The sequence below is a fragment of the Rhinopithecus bieti genome, unplaced genomic scaffold (assembly GCF_001698545.2).
Source record: "Rhinopithecus bieti isolate Rb0 unplaced genomic scaffold, ASM169854v2 scaffold_19723, whole genome shotgun sequence".
Taxonomy (NCBI): Eukaryota; Metazoa; Chordata; class Mammalia; order Primates; family Cercopithecidae; genus Rhinopithecus; species Rhinopithecus bieti.
The window spans coordinates 705,491-731,204 of NW_016809579.1; the positions used below are offsets into that span (position 1 = coordinate 705,491).

General features: G+C 57.4%; 2 protein-coding genes across 3 annotated transcripts in view; one reads left to right on the forward strand and one right to left on the reverse strand.

The window, feature by feature from the left end:
* RSPH14 (radial spoke head 14 homolog) overlaps positions 1 to 25,714 on the forward strand; it is an 83,139-nt gene that overhangs the window by 16,247 nt on the left and 41,178 nt on the right. The gene's annotated exons all lie outside the window — the stretch shown is intronic.
* Positions 7 to 25,714, reverse strand: part of GNAZ (G protein subunit alpha z) — a 55,432-nt gene continuing 29,724 nt past the window's right edge. For both annotated transcript variants that reach the window (XM_017889775.1, XM_017889776.1), the window contains one exon: positions 7 to 1,131. In XM_017889775.1, the coding sequence (XP_017745264.1) occupies positions 787 to 1,131 (345 nt within the window). In that variant the 3' untranslated portion in view covers positions 7 to 786. The remainder of the gene's footprint in view (positions 1,132 to 25,714) is intronic.

Genomic DNA, 25,714 nt, shown 5'->3' on the forward strand with positions numbered 1-25,714 from the left:
AAAAAAAAAAACAAGAAAAAAAAAAAAAGAATGTCAGAGAAGGAAAACTAGGTTTTGATTTATAAAACATCAGACTAGTAGAAGAAAAGCTAGAATCCCAGCTGGCCTAGTTTGAAATAAATCGTGCCACTCGTTTTGTTGTGTTGGTTTTTGCTGCATATTTTGAAGCTGTTTAAAAAGAGCTGTGAGTGGCTGGAGGTCTGGTTAGTGCTGCCACCTGGCTCCTAAGGTCCCGGGTCCAGAATGAAAGTGGTGCTGAGCAGCTGTGTGCAGGCCAGAAGGGAAGGTGCACAGACCCTGCACTGGTCCTCCCTCTTGGTCAGCAGCAAGGTCCCTAGGCCAGAGCTTGGGCAGTGAGCTGGCCCTCCTCCAGGTGACAGGGGCGCAGCTGGCCTACCTGGCCTCAGCCCTGCTGCCTATCCCCAAGAATCCAATGCAGACCCCCAAGGGGAGTGGCGCCAACTCAGGAAGGCAAAGTGAAGGGGCAGGATGGGCTCGTAGTGACCTTGTGACAGCTTCTCAAGTCTTCAAGAGACCTTGACATTTTAGAGGATTTTGCCATCTCCAGATGTGTATGTGTGCATGTGTATGTGTCTATCTACCTAGCAATCTATCCATATATATTTATGTTTGCAGAAATGTGGGGCCAAGGAGGCAGAGGCCAAGGGGCGGGGGACATTCTTTAGGCCCCCTGTTTTCTGCCCCTGGGTTGGGCCTCTCTAGCACGCGTTGGGGCATGATACCCCATAGGTTTCACCATAGGCAGGCGGGCCCAGGCCTGGCTCCTCAGCAAAGGCCAATGTACTTGAGATTGTTCTGTATGATGACGTCTGTCACCGCGTCAAAGACAAACTGGATGTTACTGGTGTCGGTGGCGCAGGTGAAGTGGGAGTAGATCTCCTTGGTCTCCTTGTTGCGGTTCAGGTCTTCAAACTGCCGCTGGATGTAGACGGCGGCCTCCTCGTACGTGTTCTGGCCCTTGTACTCGGGGAAGCAGATGGTGAGCGGGATGCGGCGGATCTTCTCTGCCAGCAGGTCCTTCTTGTTCAGGAAGAGGATGAGTGAGGTGTTGATGAACCAGTTGTTGTTGCAGATAGAGTCAAAGAGGCGCAAGCTCTCTGCCATCCGACTCTGGGGAAAGGAAATTACTGGCATTAATCAGGCCCACAGCAGGCAGAAACAGACCTTAGGCCCACAACCCTGGCAGAGGAAGCCCTTGCCAGGGTCTCCAGCCCAAGGCTGGTCCCTGCAATGGCACCTCCTTCTGCTGGGGAGGCTCAGGTTAAATGTCTTCACCCATCACCCACTGAAATAGCTGGCACCACCCTCCTTGCCTGTGGCAAGTGCTTGGAAGATGTTCTCTTGCCCCTTTTGGGTCCTCCTCTGGGTGCCAGTGACCTCAACATATAGCTTTGGGGCTACAGCTGTGCCAAGCACAGCCTCCTAAACCCCTGGGCACCTCCAGCTCCGAGGACCCCCCAGTCTTCCCACTGCCCATCCACAGGCTGCCCCACACCTGCACAAGGAAGGCTATCTTCTACAGAAGCCCCCATCCCGTCACAGCTCCCTTAATGCAGGCGTTGGCAGCCTTGTGCCCTATCTGGGTTGTGGCCCAGTCCTTCAAAACTCTGATCTTTCCGTGTGGTACCATCAGACACTAGGAAATCTGTGAGGGAGCAGCCTTCACTTTCATAACCAAAGTCTCCAGTTCTTGAGAGCTGGGAAGTAAACACCAGCCAGGGGCCAGGCTCCTCCCCTACCCTCCAGCTGCGGGCACTCCCACCAGCTGCTGCGGGGCATCTGGCACTGCCTCTTTGCCCAGGCAGGACCCTGGCATCCTGGACAGAGCTCTCAGTATGCACAGGAGTGTGGTGGCCCAGGAAGTGGCAGCGACCACAATGGAGCATGGTGCCTGGCCGCTCCTAAATTCTCTTCTGAGAAACTTCCATGTGTTATAGTCAGGGGTCTGGGATTTTAAGAAGCATGATGCTCTTGTCTGACTCCTCAGTTCACCACTTCCCTGCAAAATGAATAAATTCTAACTTCTAGAAGGAGTAACTACCTGGAATTACTGCTGGCAAAAGCTACCCCTGCTTCTAAGATAAACTCAATGAGCAAAGCATCCAACATCTGGAACCAGTCTGGCTTAGATCTGATGCTTTGGATTTAAGAACTTTTCTGGCTGGGCGCCATGGCTCATGCCTGTAATCCCAGCACTTTTGGAGGCCAAAGTGGGTGGATCATGAAGTCAGGAGTTCAAGATCAGCCTGGCCAACATAGTGAAACCCCATCTCTACTAAAAATACAAAAAAAAAAAAAAAAAAAAAAAAAAAAAAAAAATAGCTGGGGGTGGTGGCAGGCACCTGTAGTCCCAGCTCCTTGGCAGGCTAAGGCAGGAGAATCACTTGAACCTGGGAGGTGGAGGTTGCAGTGAGCCAAGATCGCCCCACTGCACTCCAGCCTGGGCGACACAGCAAGACTCTGTCTCAAAAAAAAAAAAAAAAAAAAAAAAAAAAAAAAGGAGCTTTTCTGACTAGACTATATCACCACTGACTATGGTCACGCAAGTGGTAACTGCAGCTGGTGGTGATGACTCAGGCACAAAGCAACAGCATCACCAATGACTGCAGTGACAATGACGCTGGTAACCACAGCTGGACGTGAGCTGCCAGCCTGTTCTCACATCTTCCCACTCCTGTTTTACAGATGAAGAAACTGAGGCTCAGAGAGGCAGGATATGTGCTCCAAGCCCCACAACCAGGCGCTCTGGCTTGCTGCTCCTGCAGGCTGGATCCAAAGGAGGCTGCCTGAGGGCAGGGGTGCCCAGGAGGATGCTGCACAGAAACCCTGCTCTCCAGAGCACCTGGGTTCTCTGAGGAACAGCTCTGGCAGCATCTGTGCAGAGAGAGGAAGGATACCCAGAGGTACCTGTCATTACCCTGGAACCCTGCACTCCACCTGGAAGACTGTTTTTTCAAACCAATCTTGCTGTTTCTTTAGAATGAGCTTAGGGATAACAGGAGTACTGAAGAGTGAGCAGCCTCAGGTCAGAGGATGGGGGTGCTGGCCTTTCTGCAGAGACAAGCAACACACAAGATCTCATCCCCAGCAGCGCAGAGGAGCCAGCACCTCCGCAGTGAACCTGGCTGCACGTTCCCAAATGTGAGATAAGTGGTGGTCTAGCAATGTCACATTCTGCTGAGGGAGTAATTAGCTCTAATGGATTCCTGGAAGCCACATCATAGAGGACTGTGGTAACAGGGCTGTCATTTCTCATAGAAATGATGCTGTAATTGGGGGCTATGCTTCTGACCCCAAATTTTGTATCAGTTAAATAACAGATATGACCATTAGCACTTATTATTAATTTACTGAGCAAACACTTGCTGAGCACACCCTGAGTCCACATCAGCTCTCATACCAGGTGATGGAGCTTGAGGTGGGAGTCCTGGGGCTGCAGGAGTACAGCCAGGCAGGGATGGCATGGTCCTTTTGGGGTAGGGGACTTCCTCCAGGGTTGGGAAGGGTATGATCTGGCCACCAGCAGGGTATGGACCTTGAGGGGGAGTTCAAGGGTGAGTGGACAAGCACAGAGTTGGGGCTAGGCCTGGGTCTGCCTCTGTGAGCCCTGATGGGTCACTTGGGGATGACAGTTGAGATGGTTTTAATACCCAGCGTAGCCCAGCACCTCCTGGGCAGGCAGTGGAATTTAGGGAAGAGGAGGAGCAGGAGGGCCACCTCACTGACGTGGAAACAGTGCATGTATACTGGCCATCTGAAGCCTCAGATCTAAACCAGACTGGTCCTCTGCAGGGCACCTGTGTGTGAGAACTCAGCGGGCAGCAGTGGGGGGGCGGGCAATAGACCACGTGGACCCCCTCTCTCCAAGGCCAACCCAGCCACTCTTCTTGCCCAACACCATGAAACACTCCTGACTGTGGCCCCCATGAGTCCTGGAGTGAGTCAAGCTGTCCCAGTGCACCAGGAGCCCCTTCCATGTTGTCTAAACTGCTTCCCTGCTGATGCCTCTTAGTGGACCTTGGGGACCCTGGACACCTCTTTGAGCCTCCCGTTCCTGACTTAGAGGTCGTGGAAACTCAGGTACTTATCTCACAAGGCAGCTGGAGGTGGGCACGGTGCCTCACAGTATACTCTCATGAGGATTCCGCCACTGCAACAGCCTCATCAGGACAGACAGACATCTCCTAAGTGTGGGACCTTCTCTCAGCTCAGGCCCCTGCTCATGCCCAGGGCTCCCCTTGCTTTGCAGGCATTTCAGGCTCAGGCTTCCTGGTTTCCTCTGTTCCTTGAGACAAACCATGGGAACCACACTGACTAATATTTAGTGGGCACCCAGGAGATGATGGACCTCAAATAATAACAAAATTTCTGTGTAGTCGCCTGGTTCCCTTGTCTCGTTTCTTGACTGGGCCCTGTCTGGCAGAAGTCAGGAAAGCCTGCAGGAGGCACCAACCACATGCCTCACTTCCGGGCTCAGACAGGAAGCTTCAGAGCGTGGGAAGCACCTGAGCTTGCCGCCTCACTCCGTCCCAGCGTCCCTGACGCAGGCTGAGCCTTCGCTGCACATGGGCTCTACCCTACTAGGAGGTGGGTGGGTGCCCATCCTGGAATCTTTATAGAACAGGAAGCCTGTAAAGGTCAGAAGGCCCAGCGTGGGACAGTGTGGTGCTGGCAGTGTGGTGCTGATGGACCAGCAAGTGAGGCAAGAGCTGCATCCTGGGTTTGTCCCTAGACCAAAGGCCTGCAGCTCTTAAGAGATGGGGGACAAGACACAGGGGTAGGCTGAAGAACCACAGATGGTTACAAAGTCAGGACTCTGACCCACTGAAGTTAAGAGGAAGCCAATCCCAGAGAAGAGCCTCATATTTGGGTATGAAAGATCAACTGCAGAGCAGGCAGTGGGGAAAGGTGGTGCAAGGCCAGGAGCCCAGTCTTGTCTTCTGACCTAGCGCCCAGCCTGGCCCCTGGTGTTTGCCTGGTGACCTTGGGCACCTGTGTCACAGCAGTACCTGCACTCTTGCAGCCTAGAGTGCAGACAGGTGGGCAAAGCGGCATCCTGACACTCAAATCACAATCACTGAAAACAGCTGTCTGTTTGAGGCTGTAGCTCTGGAAACTGTGACTCGAGCACGCATATGGGAGGGATGAAGCCCCAGCCTGCCTTTTGCTGGCCTCCAGGGCCTGGCCTCGCAGCCCTCTGACCTGTCTGTGCTCTGCTCACCCTGTAAAACATGACTGGCTGTGCCTCCTGCACCCATCTGGCCTTTGTGGGCTCCCCTGGATCCTCCTGCCCTGGATGGATGTGGCTCCGTTCTCCTTCCTGGCCTCTCCTGGCCTGTGTGGGGTTTTGGCCTCCACACTGTCCTGGTACAGCCCACCTGTGGCTCCTGGGCCACTGGGGCAAAGCTGGATGCAGCTTTGGAGTCACGTGACCCTGCCCCACTGTAGTGCATCACCCCCTTGTCCTGCAGTGACTTCCCCCATCAGCCTGACAGACCCTGGATTCAGAGGAGCTGCCTCTGCCAACTATGACCCCATGGCCAGGGGGAGGGCTCCCCACTTCACACATGGGGCCCAAGGCCTCAAGAGGGGCTGATTCGCCAGGGTGCAGCTGAGAGCCTGGCATTTTCCAACTGCCGCAGCGTCCTCTTCTGGCGAGAAGTCCTCCTTACCTTCACTTCTGTGGCTGCCAAGGCAGCCATGGGGGGGGGTGGGGGAGGGAGGCGGAAACACTCCCACCATTCACTGCTGTGATGCCAGCCCAGGGCTCCAGTGCCCATCCCACTCTCTCCAGGGCCTGCTTACCAGCAAGATGGCACCTTCTAGGAGGCTGGGGTTTGTCTGCACATTTATTTACATAAATAACACGGAGCAGACCGTTCCCATGAGAAGCTTGTGCAACGGTGGGAATCTCACTGCTTGGCATCGGGGAATGGTGATGTGATTTGTAACAAGGCATATCAGCCACCAGGCAGCTGGATGCAGTCCCTGGGGTGGTGTGGAAGTCATTTCCTGGCCATTTGTGAGAAGAGAGCTCCTGCTCAGACAGGTCCAAATAGACTTACCATTGTGGAAGGGACTCTGCCCCAGGTGGTGGTTTTCTCACCACAGCAGGGGACCTGACAGCCCATCCCTAAGGGGCTTCCAGCTTGCTGGCCTGCCAGTATTTACCCTGAACATGGCTGCCAGGCTGCTGGCCAGACCAGGTCCAGCACCTGGAAGTACATTCCCAGGCCAGCTGCCAGGGCAAGGTAGGGAGCAGAGAGGAGCCTGCGCCTGGTTAATTGGGAGGGCGAGGTCCCTCACTCCTGATTCTCCACCAAGATTCTCCTGGTGACACAAAGGGGCAGGTGTTCCTGGCCATGAACACGGGGTCTGGGGTTTACTCACTGCCAGTGCGTGCTGCACCTTGGACATTTCTTTTCTCTGGGCCTCAGTTTCCTCATCTGGTCAATGCTGGGACTGTTATGAGAAGGTACAAAGGTGCTGACACAGGAAGAACCCAGAGCTGCTGGGCCTTGCCCTGTGGCTACCACTGGCACCCCAGTGGGCCCTCTCCATGCCACACCCACTGTGCTTCGCCTTGGCACTGGGACGTCCTCTCACCTGCGAGGTCTCATTGGAAGATCCGCCTCCCTCTGTCCCAGCATGAGGCAGCTGAGGGAAGGCTACCCAAATGCAGGGCCAGCTCAGTGGGACAGAGCAGGAAAGGTCTTGACTCTGCAGATGGGGGTTCAGAGAGCAACGACTCTTTGCGGGCCACAGGGCCCAGGTCAGCCTGGCTCTTTGGGGGGCTCCTGTGGCCTCTTAGCCTGGAGATGCAGTGGCCGACACGATGAATGCTGGATGCATTTCCATCCCACCTACAGCCACCTGGACCTTACTTAAAACATACCGTGTTGGCACCTCTGGCCCGGTCCCTCTCTCATTCCCCATCAGGCCAGTCTCCTTGCAGTCGGTCCCTCTGTTTGTGGGGCACAGAACAGCCCCAAGTACCAGGCTGAGCTCTTCCAGTTACCAACGTTCCTGGGTAACAGGTCTGGCCCTCGGTGCTGGGTCATGGGAGGGCTGCCTTTAGCTTCCTGCATCCCAGCTGGACGGGACCTGACATGCATACTGGAGTCTGGCTCCTGCACTTCGGAGCTGAGGCGCACAGGTTCCCCAGCAGGTGCGCGCATATTCCAGCATCAGCTTCCTGCTGGTCTGAAAGCTCATGGGCCTGTGGTGGGAGGCAACAGAGGCATCCTCCAGGTTTCCTCCCAGGTGCAGCATATTTGCATTTTAAGAGGCTCTGGGCTGGGGGCCTGTTTTCGGAGCTAGCATCCCTTTGTCACAGCCTAAACACCTCCCCACACCCCACCCCTTCCCCATCAGGCACTCATGGCTTTCCAGCTAATGACATCCCAGGCAGCTGTGTGGGACAAGCGTCTGGGCTGGGGGTAGGGAGGTGAGAGGCTCATCCAGGGCCTCACACGTTCTGAACCCTCATCCATTACACCCTGCCTTGACAGACATCCACAGTCCTGAGTACCGCAGCCCACCCTGTGCTGTGGTTGCAGCTCCCTGAGGAGGAGGCCAAAGTGGGGCGTCCTTCCTGTCCCTGCCACCACAGGTGTCCTGCTAAGACCAAGGCCCTGCATGTGGTAGCTCAGTGACCACCTGGGGACCAGGGACTGGGCCAGGTGGGAGGGACACTGGCCTGCTCTGAAGCGCTCCTCCTCCTGCACTCCAAGTGTCCTCAGGTGCCCTGCCACAGACCCGTAACCATGTCGTACCCTCACTGTGCTTCTGGACCCCTCAGCCAGACAGGCCAGCCCTTCATGACCCAGGTGGTCTTTATCCCCCTGCACCTCCAGCCCCACCTCCAAGTTACTCCTGGTTCCCACAACTCACTGTGCCTTAAGCAGACCACTGGCCGCCAGAAGGCCCCTCAGCCCCTCACCTGGCAGCCTGTTGCCCTGTGCCCCTCAGTGAGGAGACAGGGGTCATGGTAGCTCCACAAAGCAAGGCTTACCCAGGCAAACGCACACACAGATGTGGTCCCGGGCACATGGTGAGCACATGACAGAGGCTGGCACATGTCTGACTGTTTTTCTTGTTTGCTGTGGGATCCCAGAGGCCTTGAGGCCCCATCTGGCACATGTGCGGCACCTTCCAGGTGTGCTTGGCCTGGCCCAGGCCCTCAGCCAACCGCACTGACTTGTCATTTTCACACTGGGCCCAGGGGGCAGGGGATCAGGGTGATGATGACCACCACCCTCCCCCCTGCATAGACGAAGGAATGAATAACTCTGCTATGAAAACTTGAACAGAATTTCCTGAAGTGAGCAATCATGTACTGTGCTTCAAGTACACTGAGGTTTAGAAAATAAACTGAAAAAGACCCAGTCAAAATGGCTGAAACATGAGCCCTGGCCCCCAACCTCAGGTGGGGCTCCTCCATTTGCGGGGGTGGCCAGCAGTGCTCAGGGCCTCATGCCTGCTTCATGCACCCCGTCCAGGAGGCCAGACGCACTCTCAGATTCCCATATCAGCTCCCAGCAGGTAGGCAGTCCTCAGGGACACTGGTCTAGCCAACCCCTTCCCAAACCCCGACCCTTGCACACACCCCAGAGATGGTGGGACCATCACCTCCCTACTCTGGATCCACGCAGCCCCAAATCACACTGGTGTGGGGGCAGCCACATGCAAACACCTACTCAGGCTGAACATACACCATCAGCTCAGAGCCTCGCCACATACCTCAGCCAGGTGAGGGCCCCCAGACTGTGCTGGGGAATAGGTAGGTGGTGGCAGTGTGACATGGCCACATGGCTGGGGAAGGCTCTGTACTGACCCATCTGGTCTCCCTGTCCACTCACTGTCCACCAGGTCCCTTACGCCACAGGACCCCATGCAGTTTGCTGTGACCACAGCACAGAGCAAGGCCAGCTGGCCCAACTCAAACCTCACATAAAATGCAGGTGACATTACAGTTTCAGCTCTTCCTGGAACCAGCATGATCCCTGAGACACAGATGACCTGGATCCCCCAGCCCTGCCAGTTTCTGAGATGCCTTCATGGCAGTCCCCACCACCCTCTCCCCTTCCTCACCTCCCTGGGCAGAGGCTCTCCAGGTGCTCTTGTGTGAGGGATGGAGGCAAGCAGACAGCCTTGCTCTCAACAAGGTGGGTGGGAACAGGCAGGAGGAAATGCTGGCGCTGGTGTGGCAGCTGCGGAGTGGCCAATGCAGGTCCAAACCCCTGCTCTGCCTGCTGCCAGCTGTTCTGAACCTGTCCTCCCTCCAAAAAAATAACCACACACACACACAGAATATGTAAGCATATTTCCCTCGTGAGGAGGCTGAGGGCTGATGTGGGATATGCATGGAGAGCTTAGTCCCCACACCCAGGCAGAAGTGACTGTATGCAGCTGGCACTGCTGCAGTCAGTGCTGGCCAGCTGTGACCCTGACAGGTGACACACCACAGGAATGCAGGGGGCGAGGGGTGATACAGGAGCAGGACATTTCCACTGGGCCTCTGGGGGCTGAGGGGAAGGGAAGGCATTGCAGGAGGGGCAGAGGCATGGAGATGCAGCCGCATTGCTGGAAAGGGTGGGGCCGGGAACGGTCTGTCCCACCCTGGGCCTCAGTTTCCTCATCTGTAGAACAAGTCCTCAGTTCTGTCACAGGCTGAAAAACTCAAGTCAGCCCACCGTAGAAAAGCCAGGAGTGTTCATCCGAACCGTGAATTCAGCTTTTATGCTGGGAGCAGAGCTGTGGGGCTGGGAGCAAAGCTGTGGACATGAATGCGCTCCATTCACCATGGACAGGCCAGCCCTGCGGCCACCCAGCCTGCAGCTGAGCCGCCAGGCCTGACCAGGGCCACCGAGTACCAGGCTCTGAGGGCAGCGCCCTGACTGAGGGGCTGAGGCAGAGGTTTCATACGGAGATGAGCTTCATGCTGTCACCCTTCACAAAGTACTGGCCAAGTCTCTGACCCCTCTAGGCCTCGCTTTGTGGTAGAAGCTTGGGGACACCTTGGTGGGGCTGTCTACTGGGCAGGGTGTTGCTGGAGGGACACGGGGCACTGCTGACACAGTGACCAACATGCCTCCATTGGTAGCTGGTGCCTGCCCTCGGCTGGCACTGACTGCCCATCTCCATTTCCCAGAGCCCTGTGTGATAGGAGCCTCTGCAACCTGTCCGGGCCATCCTGAGTGCAGCCGAGGGAGTCTGGGACATAGGCATTCCCAGACTTCTGTAGTGGGGAGAGGGTGAGTGGATCCTACCATCAGATCATGCGCGAGGTCCTGGCAGGTGCACCAGGTGGAGGAACCTGTGGTGTCAGCCCCCTGTGCCCAGCGCCTGTGTTAGATGCATCTGCAGCTGTAGAACAATGAAGACACCAGAGGAAATCCAAGGATGGTATCAGTTGCAACGGAAACTGCTTGCAGCCCCGTGCTTCCCCAGCCAGTCCTGGAATCCTCATCAGGAATTCCTGAGTTCACTTCCCTTTTGGGGAAGCTTGTAGGTGCAAGCGCTTGGCCTACATCTACCCTCAGGCCAAAGGGGTATGGGCAGGAGGCTATCGGAGACAGTTTAAGGTGGTGGCAGCAGCTGGGAGCCAGTGTGTGAGGGGCTGACGGGACTGTGACACAGGGAAGCAGTGCTGGCCAGAGTGCTGGGGTGGGAGCCAGGGTAAGATCTGTGGGAGAGAAGGATGCTGGGACCAGCAGGTCCTTGTCTGGACATAGGGCCAGATGGCACTGGGGCCCCAGCTGTTGTAAAGATGCAGTTTAGCCAATGTGAGAACACTCAGCTCTCTTCCCAGGGGAGCTGCAGCCACAGCAGGGTACCAAGTCCAGGCAGCTGTCTAACATGTGTCTTCCTGGCCAGGGTTAGCCACAGGGCCAGGGTGCTAGCCTGGAGGTGAGCCCTGTGAGGTCCCAGGCAGAGGGGGCTGCTATGCTCAGAGCAGGACTCCTTCTTCTGGTAAAATGGGCCGTGTCAGACCTGAAAGCTGGATGTTCCTATCAGAACGCTCCCTGCTCCTGGTCTCTTGGCTGGCGTTCCATGGCACAGCACAGCACGGGGTAGCTCTGCCCAGCTGGAGCAGTGGGGCCCCTAGACCAGGCCCCTGCCTTCCTGATGGGTCCACATCGGCCACCTTGCTCCCTGCAGTCAGGTCCCTATCCCCACGGAGGGTCTTCTGTGCTTGAGGATCTGGCCTTGGTGTCTGTCTCTGGACTCTCCTGGCCAGGCCCCCCATTGCAGCCAGTCTGCAGGTCGCAGCTGCACTGTGCTTACCTTGAGCACTTGCAGTTCCCACCCTGCTGGTGTTTGTCTGATGCTCCATTTCTCAGGATGTGGCCCTGTCCCTGCTGGGGAAGGGGGTATCCCTGCCACAGTCCCACCCTGACTCCACCAGGAGCTCAGCCCAGCCTCCTGCTAAGTGTCCATCTTGTCCTCCTGCCCTGGTCGCAGACCTGCTGTGCCCAGGGCTGTCGTACCCCTGGTTGTGGTCATCTGGCCTCCTGGCTACACCCTGGCATGCTCCCCCCATCTCTTCAACCATGTACCTGGTGGAAGGCATTGCCAGTGACCAGGTCCCTGGAGCTCCCAAGGGTCTTGGGAGGCAAAGAGCAAATGGCCTGGTGAGCACTGGGCCCTAGAGCCCAGTGCTTGGGAGCGAGGCTGAAGGATCCCTCTTCTGCTTCCTCTAGAGACTCCCAGGCAGGGCCTGGGGCTGTGGCAGTTGGGGAAGCAGAAGCGTCCCTCAGAAACCAGAAATGCAGCTGGGAGTCTTTTTATTGGTTCTGGGAGAGAAGTGAGGTCCGGGGGTCAGGCAGCCCTCCTTTGGGCTGCGGGGTGAAGACAGGAGGCTGAGGGTGCCTGTATTCTGGCCCTCCTGGTCCCTGCATGAATGCCAGGGGCAGTGCCTGTCCTTTTCTGGTTACCCCAAAGGCTCCAGTCTTGCTATGGATGAGACTAAGGCTGCAAAGGAGAGGACTGGTCTAAGGATGGAAACCTGGGACTGGGCTCCCTGGCTTCTCAGAACACGCTCCTAGTGACACGCTCTGTGATCAGACGCCTCTGGTTTGGAAACAAGGAGCACCTTTGTTTCACACACCCCACTGCCCACTGCCACTGGGATCTGAGGACTGTCAGGGACCAGGGCTGTCTCAAACAGGGTTAAGTCCAAAGGGGCTTCTGTTGGGCACCTGGGTGCCCTGTGGAGCCTGGCTGCTTGCCCATGGCCCTGCTGGCTCCCTGAGAAAAGGGCCTGGGAGGTACTGGCGGTCCTGTGTTCTGGAACCTGATTCTCCCACCAAACCGCAGTGAGACCCTGGGCATGTCACTTTTGCTCTGGGCCGCAGCTCCTGCCTCAGTAAAATAAGCTGTTTGTCCAAGATGGTCACTCAGTTCTACTGAAGTGACCTTGGGGGACCTTGGAGTGCTTTGGTGTCTCTGGGGCAGCTGGCACTGGCATTAGCCTCACCTCACTGGCATCACCACTGACCTCAGAGAAGCCTGTCTTGATGTCTCTGTTTCCAGGCACCAACACATCATATGCAGACGGGGCCCTGTCCCAAGCACTTGAGACTTTTCTGGGCCTCTCTTTGCTGCTAGGCGGAACTGAGTCCAGGGCGCTTGCCTCTCTCCCTTGGCCTGGGCTTGGAGATTTGTGGCTGCACCCCTGCTCGGTGCACAGCCAGCCATGTCACAGGAGAGCCTCTTTGGCTCTGCCACTCTCCACCTTCCCTGTCCTCAGGAGCTTAGGATGCACGATAGGTAATGGGACTGGGAGACAGAGGGGCAGACAGACAAAAACCAGGCAGACAGTGAGGCCCCTCCCCGGCAGAGGCTCAGCGTGAGAGCAGGTGGAGGAGGCATGAGTCATTCGTGCTCACGCTCACAGGGATGGCGCGCAGGCCTCCCCAGCAACTGATGATCGCCTGCTGGAATCCCAATGGTATCCTGCCCCCTCATTCGAAGTGGCTCTGAGGCAGCGCCCCTGTGCTTGGTTCACCCAGTACCTAGATGGAATCGTAGCTGACCCCAAGTGGACAAGAGGACAGACAAGGCCACGGTGCAGCTGCCCAAAGAAAGATGGTGGGCAGAGAGGCCTGAGTTGCCCCATGTGCTCACCAGCCTCAGAGTGTGGTGGGTCCTTGGGTCCTTCCCAACACTGAGCTCTCAGGAGTCAATGGCAACAGCTGCCTCCCAGGCCAGCTGCTTCCTCCCTCTGCTGAGCTTGGCATGAACTCTCGGCAGATGCACAGCTGTTTCCATGACAACCAGGGCAGACACCCTCACCCTCAGAGTCTCTCACCACAGCACAGACCAGTGGCGAGTGAAGCTGCTGACCCTTGAGCTGGGGCTGGTGTGCCCCCACAGGGGCCTGGCTTGCTGTGCCCTGAGAGGGCAGTGGGCAGGGGAGAGGGGAGGACTTCTGGTGACCTGTTCCTGGCTGGAGCACCATGGCTGGGGTAGGCCTCCTGGTGGGAGGGGAGGCATCCTTGTTACTGAAGGGGCACTGGAGGGAGGGCCCCAGAACGTGGCTCGCCCTTGTCACCCTGTGGCCTTGTCAGTCTAGACTTCCTCTTGTGTGGGGGCTGCCGTGATGNCAGCCTCCTGCTAAGTGTCCATCTTGTCCTCCTGCCCTGGTCGCAGACCTGCTGTGCCCAGGGCTGTCGTACCCCTGGTTGTGGTCATCTGGCCTCCTGGCTACACCCTGGCATGCTCCCCCCATCTCTTCAACCATGTACCTGGTGGAAGGCATTGCCAGTGACCAGGTCCCTGGAGCTCCCAAGGGTCTTGGGAGGCAAAGAGCAAATGGCCTGGTGAGCACTGGGCCCTAGAGCCCAGTGCTTGGGAGCGAGGCTGAAGGATCCCTCTTCTGCTTCCTCTAGAGACTCCCAGGCAGGGCCTGGGGCTGTGGCAGTTGGGGAAGCAGAAGCGTCCCTCAGAAACCAGAAATGCAGCTGGGAGTCTTTTATTGGTTCTGGGAGAGAAGTGAGGTCCGGGGTCAGGCAGCCCTCCTTTGGGCTGCGGGGTGAAGACAGGAGGCTGAGGGTGCCTGTATTCTGGCCCTCCTGGTCCCTGCATGAATGCCAGGGGCAGTGCCTGTCCTTTTCTGGTTACCCCAAAGGCTCCAGTCTTGCTATGGATGAGACTAAGGCTGCAAAGGAGAGGACTGGTCTAAGGATGGAAACCTGGGACTGGGCTCCCTGGCTTCTCAGAACACGCTCCTAGTGACACGCTCTGTGATCAGACGCCTCTGGTTTGGAAACAAGGAGCACCTTTGTTTCACACACCCCACTGCCCACTGCCACTGGGATCTGAGGACTGTCAGGGACCAGGGCTGTCTCAAACAGGGTTAAGTCCAAAGGGGCTTCTGTTGGGCACCTGGGTGCCCTGTGGAGCCTGGCTGCTTGCCCATGGCCCTGCTGGCTCCCTGAGAAAAGGGCCTGGGAGGTACTGGCGGTCCTGTGTTCTGGAACCTGATTCTCCCACCAAACCGCAGTGAGACCCTGGGCATGTCACTTTTGCTCTGGGCCGCAGCTCCTGCCTCAGTAAAATAAGCTGTTTGTCCAAGATGGTCACTCAGTTCTACTGAAGTGACCTTGGGGACCTTGGAGTGCTTTGGTGTCTCTGGGGCAGCTGGCACTGGCATTAGCCTCACCTCACTGGCATCACCACTGACCTCAGAGAAGCCTGTCTTGATGTCTCTGTTTCCAGGCACCAACACATCATATGCAGACGGGGCCCTGTCCCAAGCACTTGAGACTTTTCTGGGCCTCTCTTTGCTGCTAGGCGGAACTGAGTCCAGGGCGCTTGCCTCTCTCCCTTGGCCTGGGCTTGGAGATTTGTGGCTGCACCCCTGCTCGGTGCACAGCCAGCCATGTCACAGGAGAGCCTCTTTGGCTCTGCCACTCTCCACCTTCCCTGTCCTCAGGAGCTTAGGATGCACGATAGGTAATGGGACTGGGAGACAGAGGGGCAGACAGACAAAACCAGGCAGACAGTGAGGCCCCTCCCCGGCAGAGGCTCAGCGTGAGAGCAGGTGGAGGAGGCATGAGTCATTCGTGCTCACGCTCACAGGGATGGCGCGCAGGCCTCCCCAGCAACTGATGATCGCCTGCTGGAATCCCAATGGTATCCTGCCCCTCATTCGAAGTGGCTCTGAGGCAGCGCCCCTGTGCTTGGTTCACCCAGTACCTAGATGGAATCGTAGCTGACCCCAAGTGGACAAGAGGACAGACAAGGCCACGGTGCAGCTGCCCAAAGAAAGATGGTGGGCAGAGAGGCCTGAGTTGCCCCATGTGCTCACCAGCCTCAGAGTGTGGTGGGTCCTTGGGTCCTTCCCAACACTGAGCTCTCAGGAGTCAATGGCAACAGCTGCCTCCCAGGCCAGCTGCTTCCTCCCTCTGCTGAGCTTGGCATGAACTCTCGGCAGATGCACAGCTGTTTCCATGACAACCAGGGCAGACACCCTCACCCTCAGAGTCTCTCACCACAGCACAGACCAGTGGCGAGTGAAGCTGCTGACCCTTGAGCTGGGGCTGGTGTGCCCCACAGGGGCCTGGCTTGCTGTGCCCTGAGAGGGCAGTGGGCAGGGGAGAGGGGAGGACTTCTGGTGACCTGTTCCTGGCTGGAGCACCATGGCTGGGGTAGGCCTCCTGGTGGGAGGGGAGGCATCCTTGTTACTGAAGGGGCACTGGAGGGAGGGCCCCAGAACGTGGCTCGCCCTTGTCACCCTGTGGCCTTGTCAGTCTAGACTTCCTCTTGTGTGGGGGCTGCCGTGATGCCCTCTAGTTCTGTTCACCTCCGAGAAGTGGCTGTGAGAGGCTCCTGGGCTCACGAGGCTTGAAATATTTCCATTCTAGGTGTGGAAAGTGGGGCTCAGAGAGGTTACCTGGCTTGCCTAAGCCCCTCTGCCTGGCCCACTACCCTTGCCCCAAGGAGAGCCCAAACCATCCCTCAGGCCTGGTCATCCTCCCACTGCTACTGGCCTCAGGAAATGGGGAGGTGTCTGGGGACAGAGCTGGATGGCCAGGGTCACTTACAGTCCAATCTGGTTAGTGCTTCCCTCTTCCTCCTGCAAACCTCAATGCTACCTTGACAGATTGGAGAATTGGATTAATGAGGGTTAATGACTCAGTGAGCTCCTGCCTGTCCCTGGAGCCAGTCTGCAGGGACAGCACAGGGCACATGGTGCTGACGGCCAGCCTCAGGAAGTGGGAGGCGGGGGGGCTGGTGCCTGCTCAACTGCTAGGTCCTGTCTCCCAGCAGAAGGCCTGCCTGTGCTCTGAGCCTTCTCTCGCAGGGCAACCACCACTCCCACAGCTGCCAGGGCTGGGGCAGCTTTTCCACTCCTCCAGCCTGGCCTTTAACACGGAACCCTGCTGCCCCCGTGGTTCTGTGAGCATCTGAAATGCTGAGGGTCACAGGCTCGGCCCTGCCTGCACGGAGGGCTCTGTTTCAGCTCGAACACCTCAGCTCCTGGCACCCATTCTCCGCCACTCCATGGCTCTCAAGTCCACACTGCTACATCCTTGTGTCTCCTGGCCCAGCCACAGGCCTCCCAAGTGTAGGCCCTGGGTACCCGTGCTCTGGAGTCCCCTTGGTTTTGAGACCCTCACTCAGCTCAGCACCCAACCCTCTTCTGACTCCCTTTCTCCCAGGCTCACTTCGGATTCAGGACTCCCAAAAAGACCTGAGAGGAGCAGCAGCTCATCCCTTAACAAGGCGGGGTGCAATCCTAAAGAGTTGGGGCAGAGCTTGGGGTCCTGGGAGGGCAGGCCCACCCCGGCCTCTGGGTACCAGCAGGGCTGGCTCCGTGGCTCTGGTGGGGCTGCCCTCGGCTCTGCTGCCAGGCCCACTTGGGCTGCCTTGGTTTTCTTTGAAGTCTACCTTACCCTAGAGGCTCGGGTCCTGGTAGCGGTGAGACAGCAGTTATTCTGGGTGACAGTGAAGTGCATCAGAAGAGAAACATGGTCAACAGGTCTTCCAAGGAGGCTGGAGCCCACTATCTCCCAACCAGGCACTGTCCAGGCCTCATGAAGACACTGCTCTTCCTAAGATGACACATCAGATATGGAGCTGAGCTTCAGGCCCAGCCTCCCCCAGAAGCCTCCATGTCTTCCTAGCACCTTTCCTCTGGACCCCCGCTGGTCACCCTCAGACAATTCCTAAGCTCCTGCAGCATGCACAGCACTCTCCTGCCTCAAAGGACAGAAAAGAGCATAGCAAAATCCTGAATTCAGAGTACTGAGTCCCCAGAGAGGGACGCCACCTCTCTAGCAGGCAGAGAATGCTAACACTTGGGGTGGCCAACACCAGGCTGTGCCAGCCAGGGAGCAGGTGGAGATGACTCCTGCCTGGGGAGAAAGGTCCCAGGCTACCAGGCAGGAAGCTGGGGCCCTGGTTCATAGCATGCAGAGGGCCCGTTCTGGGCTATGGCTCTGCGTTCTGTCCCATGAGGGTACCTCCTGGGCAATCTCCTTCCCATTCCACCACAGTCATGTCTCCTCAGGATCCACCTACCTGCTTCTGCTCTGGGGCTGCCCCCTGTACAAACCCTTCACTACCTTCGATGGCAGGATGTGTAATCCAGGCCCCTCCCAGCTCATCTCCTGACTCCTGCTCCTGTCTCTGTTGCCTCAAGGCCTTTGCTGTGCTACCCTGCACGAGTTGCTCTTTTGGGTTTGTGTAGCTAGTCAGCTACCAGACTCCTTCACCTGAAGTAAGCCCTAGTCACAACCCCAACCCTTTTAATTTGCTGCACAGCTTTTAGCACCATTGGCCCCTGTTCTCATTGCCCATGGTCTGCCTATGAGCACAGTGCTCTCTGCTTGGGGACTGCTCTCCCCAGCTCTGCCCAGCATGGGGTGGATGGCAGGCAGGGCCAGATGGCGCATGCTGCAGGTGTTTAGCGTGGCAGCTGTGCATGGGGGCAGGGGTTGGGATTGCCTGGTTGCTCCCCACCCGTGTGCCCCTGGCCCCACCCTTCTGCACAGATGCACCTGCTCCTGGCCCACAGATGGGCTGGGTCAGGGCGGGGGACACAGGCCTCACACTCAGACCCACCACTTCTGTGGATGCCTAGGGTGTGGCTGGGGTGAGTGATGGGCACCTGTAGGAGGCTCTGAAGGGGCTCGGGCTGGGCCTCCCTCCCCCGCAGCAGGCCCTGCCCTAGGCTGGCCCTCCAGCGACAGCTGGCCTGTGTCCTTCCTCACTGTGGCTTCATCGGTCAATGGGTCAATCTGGCAGAACAGACTGAAGAGGCATTTGATAAGTAGGTGCTCTTCTGGCTTTAAAACAATCAGGAACTATCTGATACTGTATTCTGGCGAATGAAGCTGTGGGTTTTATTTTCACACCCTGTGGCCAACCCCCTAGGGTTCTGTGTGCAGAGGCCCCAAGACCCAACTCCACTGTTGCACTCCCTCGGTGGGTTCCAGTGCTTCTTGCTGGAACACTGTGCTTGGGACCCCTGCTCCTGCCCCAGCTTCTGCTCCCTATACCCCAGCTGCTGCCACCTGTAGACAGAGGCCCCCAGTTCACAGGACTCGCCTGGCTGAAGTGGAGACTCTTGAGTGGCACAGGAGGACTGACAACCTGGGGTGGCTACAACTCCTGCCCTCAGACACTCTCAGGCACTGGGTTTTCATGAGGCCCTCAACTTTTCCCTGGGGATGAGAAAAGCCATCGCACAGCGCTGCCCATCCGCACAGGGCTGCTCAGCTGCCCATGCAGGCAGCTCAGGAGGGCATGGGCAGCTTGGGAGGGGCTCATTTTACAGAGTACTCAGGCTTGTAGATCCCAGGCCAGCGACAGATGGGGCTCCTCTGGGATGGGGGCCAGGGCAGGGGTGTGTTCCAGCTGAGTCCAGAAGTCAGAGCCCCTGCTTGCCGGTGGCCCCCTCCTCCCTGCAACTATGCTTGGTGACAATTGCAGTGCTCATAGTAACAGCACCAGCCAAGCCTGGCACTTCAAACAGCAAGGGCTGTTTAAACAAGATAACAGGCTGCCGCTAAAGCCCTAGCTCAGGCCCTAATGGCCTGAAAAGCCCTTGCTCTGAACCTGCCAGAAACAGCTGAGCATGCTGCTCCCTGCCTCCCGCAGCAGTTCGGCCTTGCCACCTTGCCTGGGCAGTCCTGTCTGCCCTTCCTGGTTTCCCTATGTGTGCAGTGTGGAGGGGGTGGGGTGACCCGCAGTAATGGCAAGGGTGGCTGCTTCCCAGCCCTGCCCATTCCCCTGGGCAGCAGCAGGACCTCCAGATCAGAAGACCCCCCACTTTGCTGCAGGGACTTTTCCTGAAACCCGAGTTTCCTCATCTGTGTGGTGGGGACCCCCTTCAGTCTGGGAGGCTTAGAAGTTGTGCATGTGGGGCACCAGCACGCCCTGTGCCAGGCTCTGCCAACTGCTCACATCTCCGGGCCTTCCATTTCCAGTATTCTGTTGTCAGCCAGCACACACATGCTATCCTACAGCCTGAGCCTTCAGAGTACTTCCAGAACTGCCCTACCTCCTCACTCGCCAGGGGAGGGGCGGGAGCCCAGGAGCTGTGCTGCTGGGCCAACCTCCACCTGGGCAGTCCAGATGGACACAAGGTCCACATGACTACCCTGGGCCCCAGCCAGGCCAGAGCCCCAGCCACAGTGCCAGGGCCCAGTGTGAGATGGAGGTGGTGCTGTACCTGGAGCACTTTCTCATGCCTCAGCTGGCCTTCACTCACCAGGCAGAGCTCTCCCAGAAGTCTGCGTGCAGCCTCCAGGATGTTGGCACCCCTGTCCAGCCCTGCAGGTGGGTGGCTGCTGTTCCCCAGCACAGGCCCAAGGCACCACCCCCCTCACCCTCATGTCACTCTGTTTTGCTTTTTTGCTCTCACCAGATCTCAATCATCACTGACTTGCAGGGTCTTAGGTCCAAATGAGACCTTCCGTATTCCCACAGGTGTTGGTCAAAGTTGCTAAGGAGGCAGAGCCCCAAGGTGTGTGATACGTGGCAGGCATCATGTGACCGGAGGTGGTGACTTAACAATGCTCAAAGACTCCCAGTCCTGGGACAGAAAATGTCAAGATGTTGGGAGCATTTGCTCTGAAAGGGCCTGGAGTTCCTGTGTCTGGCTCCCTGATTTCACACCCAGACCCAGAAAGGGAGACCATGGGCACCCTCAGCACCTGGGTCCCACCTGCTCTCACATTGACCCCATATGCTCTCCTGCCCTACTGGGAGGACTGGCCTCTTCCAAAGCCCCAGTCCATTTCTCTTTCCGCTGAGAACTGTCTCCTATTTGTTTTTGTGTTAAATTTTGCTGCTTTTAAGTAACCTGCCCCCCTCTCTCCCCACCAGCCAGTGTCAGTCGCTGAAGGGAAATTAACAAACAGCATGACACAGGTGTGTTGTAGACCGGAAGCTGTCAACACAGACACAGGCCTGGCCAGGGGCTTGCATGCCATCACCATGCGAAGAAACCATAGTGTGAGAAACCCCTCCTAGTTTCGGCTCCAGAGGATCCCCAGGAACCCAAGCCTGATACCCTTGCCTGGTTTGCCTTTGCTTTGTTCGGCAAGGTGGGTGCACTCTGCAATCCTAGCTGCTGGCACTGCAGCCTCAGACCCACACCTGTAGGCTCAAGGGCTTGTGAGCCCCTCTGCAGCAGGCTCAGGCTCTTTCCTGGGAGGGACATGAGAAACTGGGGGTAGTGGGGAGAGATCCCAGTGGGGAACCTCTGCCTGTGGCCAAAAAGATGGTTTTCAAAAATATTCACCCTTAAAAAATACATATTTGGGTCGTTACTGCTTGAGCTGGGTGGCCCCGTGGCCCCGTGGGGCAGGGACTTGCCCATTGTCACTCCTCCAGCTGGGCCAGGTTGCCTTCAAGGCTCCCCCCTTGGTCAGGATGCTGCTCTGCTTCTCCCGTGGTCACCGCAGGCCAGGAAAAGGTGTGTGGGGCTGTGGCCCTGACTGGCCTAGGCTGGAACCCTTAGGACACAAGGCCCAGGGCCCCAGCCGACTCTGGTTTCATTATTAATGAAATTAGAGAAAGTACATGAGCTGAGGACATGTCCAACACGAGGTGTGATGAAGCAGGGATTAGAGTGAGCTGCAGCCAGGCTCCTGAGCTGGCCTAAGCTTGTCCACTATCCAGACGGGAGCCACGTGCAGGGAGAAGGAGCACCTTTCACTCTGCCCTGGCTAACACTGGGTGTCCCCCCTGAGATGCCCAGGGCCATGCCCCCTAGCTGACTGTCATTCCAATCCCTCCAGAAACTAGACTAAGCCAGTGGGGCCTCAGATGAAGAGGGCTATGCCTCCGGTCAGCACAGAGCCTTGTGGCTGCATCCCGTTCTCGCTACGCTCTTGTGTTGTTCAGGGCCAGTCACAGGACTCCCCTGAGTGGAAGATCCCCCCCATCTACACTGGTTACTAGGGACCCCCAAGTCAGCAAGGCCCTCAGCACTCTTAGCCTCCACCATGGAGTCTGTTCTAGATAGTGGAAAATTGTTTTTCAGTTATTGGATTATACAAATCCCTTAAAACAATAGTAATCTGTGTCTTAAAACCCAGAGCTGTTCTTATGTGTGTGCATCGAGCAGAGCTAATGCGCTCAGGAAATTAATTACCCGCTGGCCTGGGCAAGCCTAGCAGATGCAGGTTGAGGGGATGTGGGGTGGGAAGCAGCTCTGCCCTGAAGCTCTTGCAACAGTTCAGGCAGGGCATCATTGTGAGCATCCAGCCTGATCACGAGGCAGAGCAGGAGGTGCATAAACTGGGAAGGACACGGTCCTGGGGCTGAATCCTGGCTCCATCATTACAGGGCACTCAGGCAGCAATGCCCACCCTGGGCCACACTTGGGATTGGACACTGTGCCTGGGACCTTGCCCTGCCCGCTTGGACCTTATGCCGCGTGGTCCTCCGTCACCCCTGCCGCAGGGCACTGTGCATAGCTCTGTGCTCTCCATGGCCCCCCAACAGCCCCCTCAGTCCTGCCTTTGTTGACTGTCCCCACTGCTCCCCCACAGCCTTGGTTGGATTCTGCAAGGTCCAGATCAGATCACCACCCCCACGTTCATCCCAATCTGCCCAGGCCCTGCTCCCAATGTCTAGGTCCCCTTCTCTCCTGCAAAGTTGGTCTCTGGGACAGAGGAGGCCCCCGCGCCTGGCTTCTCTGCACCTAGAAAACTGCTTCCTAGGGAAGGTTCAGGGCCAGTCACAGAGAGCATGTGGTCAGCATTCGTTGGCACTGGGGAAGCCAGCCTGAGGCCAGCCCTGGCTACACAGGTCCTCCAGGGGCTGCTTGATGCCATCCCCAGCTGACCTGGGGGAGGAAGGGATAGGACCGTCTCTATCCCTAGACTGTGAGTTTGTCGGGCCCAGGGCCCACACATACTGGGTGAACAAGGACTGCTTCCTGCATGGATGTCAGAGGCCTTGTTCTTGGATGCAGAACATTGGAGGGCCCCCAGCTTGTGGTCTCATGTTAGCCAATCCAAGGTTGCTCTCTATGGAGTAGGATTCTCTAAAATCTGCCGAGGAAGAGCGGGAGGGAGGCAGGCAGGCAAGTGAGGAGCCGCTCTGGCAAATTCCCTTTCTCCAGCGGCGTAAACACGAACAGACACAAACCATGCGGCCACAGGGTCAGAGCTGGGAGTCACTGGGGAAGCACAGTGGGGGACCGAAAGGCAAGGACACTGTCAGGTTCTTCAGTAAGATGGCAGAAGCGGATCAATCCTGCCATACTCCAGTGACTGAGCCTGGCTGGCAGACTCTCCCCGCCATGCTTGGGAGTCACTGGCTGTGGTGCGCTGGTCTAACAACTGGCATGGAGGCGGGGGCTGGGGAGGAGTAGAACTGTTTTGTAGCATTTGCCAATTCCTGGGTTGTGATTACTCCCACCTGGCTGATTTGAAGCCACAAATATAATGTCAAACAGCTCACAAATGTCCTGAAAATTGAAAAATTAGCTCTTGTGAGCCAGTATGAGCCAGCTCTAGCCCCTCACTGCCCTGGCATGCACAAAGGGAGGCTCTGCCACCACTAGCCCTGAGTCTCAGTACTCTCCTCTGCAGGGGGCAGCCCTGCCCGGCACGGTGCCGAAGAGAGTTTGCTTGCTCTCCTCCCTCCTCCCTCAGGGCTTACCAGCACTAGAGCAAGAGACTGACCCCACCTTCCCATAAAGGAGGGCCCGGCAGAGCCCACTCAGGCTGACACGCTGTGGCAGGAGCACTAGTCTGAGAGGTCTGAGGAACACCATGGACATCCCCATGGAGGTTCTGCCAAGGCTCCTGACAACGTCATCATGGTGGAGGAGATGGAGCAATGGGGCTGGCATCCTGGCTGCTGTCCTGCTTGTTCAGTGAGAGCTTGTGCCCTGGGAATGGCCTCTAGTGACACAGCAAGAGGTGACCATCATGGAGGGGTGGCTGATGCACTGAACGACAGAGCCACCAGGTTCATGACAACAAGCAGCTGGGGGCCAAAGGAAAAGGCCCCGCAGGCAGAGCAGGTGTGGGGGCAGCCCAAGCAGCAGGTGCTTGAGTCCAGGGCCCTGCCTCCTCCTGCCTTGCGGCTGACCTCTGACCAAGGACCTACCCAGGGCAAGGCAGGCTAAGAAATGGCCCCACCCTTGGAAGCTCCCAGTGTGACAGGGAAGGAGAAGCTGCTGTTGACAGGGGCCTTGTGGCTGCATCCTCCCTTGGAGCAGAGGAAGGAAGGAGCTAACCCAAGGACGGATGTGCTAGCAAGGGCCTCGATTTAGGTGCCAGGACATGCTGCCTTTTCCACCCCTCCCTGCTCATCCCTCTCCCATCTTGGGCTTGAGCCAGCACCCCACGGGCTTATGCAAAAAGCCTGGGAACCTAGGTGAGCAGATATCCAGCATTCGCTGAGCACCGGCCACAGGCTCAGAGCGGCCCAAGGCTGACTGAGGTGGCCGCAGCCCCAGTTAAGGCTGAGTGCTGGGCAATGAGGCAAGGGAACTTGAATGTGGGGAGCCGGTGCTGAAGGGATGGCAGGGGCTGTTCACAAGTGTTGGTGGGGCCTCTAGGTCACGGGTAGCCCAACTATAGGTGTGTGCCCAGCCCTCTTGAGGCTGGTCCCGCTGCTCCAGTGCTCGGGAAGGATAACAGGCCATAGAGAGGAAGCCAGGCCAAGCTTAGAGAGGGATGTGGGCTGGGGATATCATGTGGCCAGCTGAGCCCTGCTCCCAATTCCACGTCTGCCAAGCGAGGTGCCATCAGGATGCTGCTGTGGGCTTGGTCCTCTGTGTCTCCCACCCCTGTGGAGCCTCTCAAGCTGCACTGCCATGGGGGCCATCCAGTCCTCAGGAGCCCAGTGTGCCAGCCTGGCCCTCCTTCTGGATCTGGTCAGGAGGCTCTGCTGTTCCAGGGTCATTATAACTTAAGGATGCTGCAGACAAACTGCATGTGGCCCTGGCACATTGCAAGATCAGAGGGAGCTGCTTGGGAGACCTGTGTGTGTCGGGAAAAGGGCAGCAGGCCTTCTGGCTTGGAGCTATGCCCTTGACCAGGTCAGGAACAAGAGGCAGAGTGAGACCATGTTCTGCTAGGGCTCCCTGTGATCCTGCCACTAACTAGGCCAGGAGACAAGGGGAGGAGGGGAGTGTCAATCTTGACAGCCACTCACTTCTCCCAAGCCCAGGTGTCACTGTCCTCCACTCTCCTGAGGGGATGCTGGCTACACAGCAGCTCCCAGGGTGGAACCCAGTCTATAGCCCCAAGGTCCTTGCTGGAGCACCCCAGCACCCACAGGATGTAGGACCAGTAGGGTGAAGAGGGGGCCGCTGGAATTCCCAGGGGCCAGTGCCAGGACCTTCCCTGAGAGCCAGTGTCTCAGCCCTGGGGTATGTGAAGGAGCCACTCTCAGGCTCAGTGTCCTCATCTGCAAAGCCGGCTGGTTAAGGACACTAAACAATGTGCAAGGTCCCTTCTCAATCTAAGCCCTGGTATGCTGGGCAGAGGGGATCATTTGTGTCTGGCTGTTGCCCATTTGTAATTCTCTCTTTGGACAAATATAACCAGCTCTGTCATCAATAGGTGGAAGCCTATCTTACTGGAAACACCTTGCTTCACCCACAACACGCCATTTTATGGCACAAATGTTTAAACTCCATTTTTAAAGCACTAAAACAAGCTCCCTTTTTGGGCTAAATGATAAACCACAGTGCTAGGGTGGCAGGAACATGCTGTGTTCACAGGATGGCCTTGGGCAGCCCTTCCTCAGGGCACTGCACACACTCCTGTTACGGACCAGCAGTGGGTCTCCTCGGGAAGGGCTGAGTGTCCCAGCTGCTCTGCACCCAGAAACCAGGGCCTTGGAGCTCCAGCTTTTTCCAAGCCTACCGCCTTCCGCCTGCTCCACAAAGTCTGCAGAGCACCCACTGTGTGCCAGGCCCTCTGCTCATAGCACAGGCTGTGCTGGGTGGGTGTGGACCTGCCCTCATGGTGTGCTAGGGGTGCTGACCTGCCCTGGAGTGGGGAGGGGTTCCACAGGAAGCCAATGGCCCAGGATGAGGGACCACTATGAGGGCTGGGCAGAGGCCAACTGCCTGGAGGCTGGCTGCTCAAGCACTTGCCACCTGCAGAACTTGCCCCACAAAAGTCATGTTCTTAGGTCCCCCGTTCCCTGGGTACCCTCACTGATAACATGTTGACCAGCTGTCTCTCAGATAAGTGGCAGA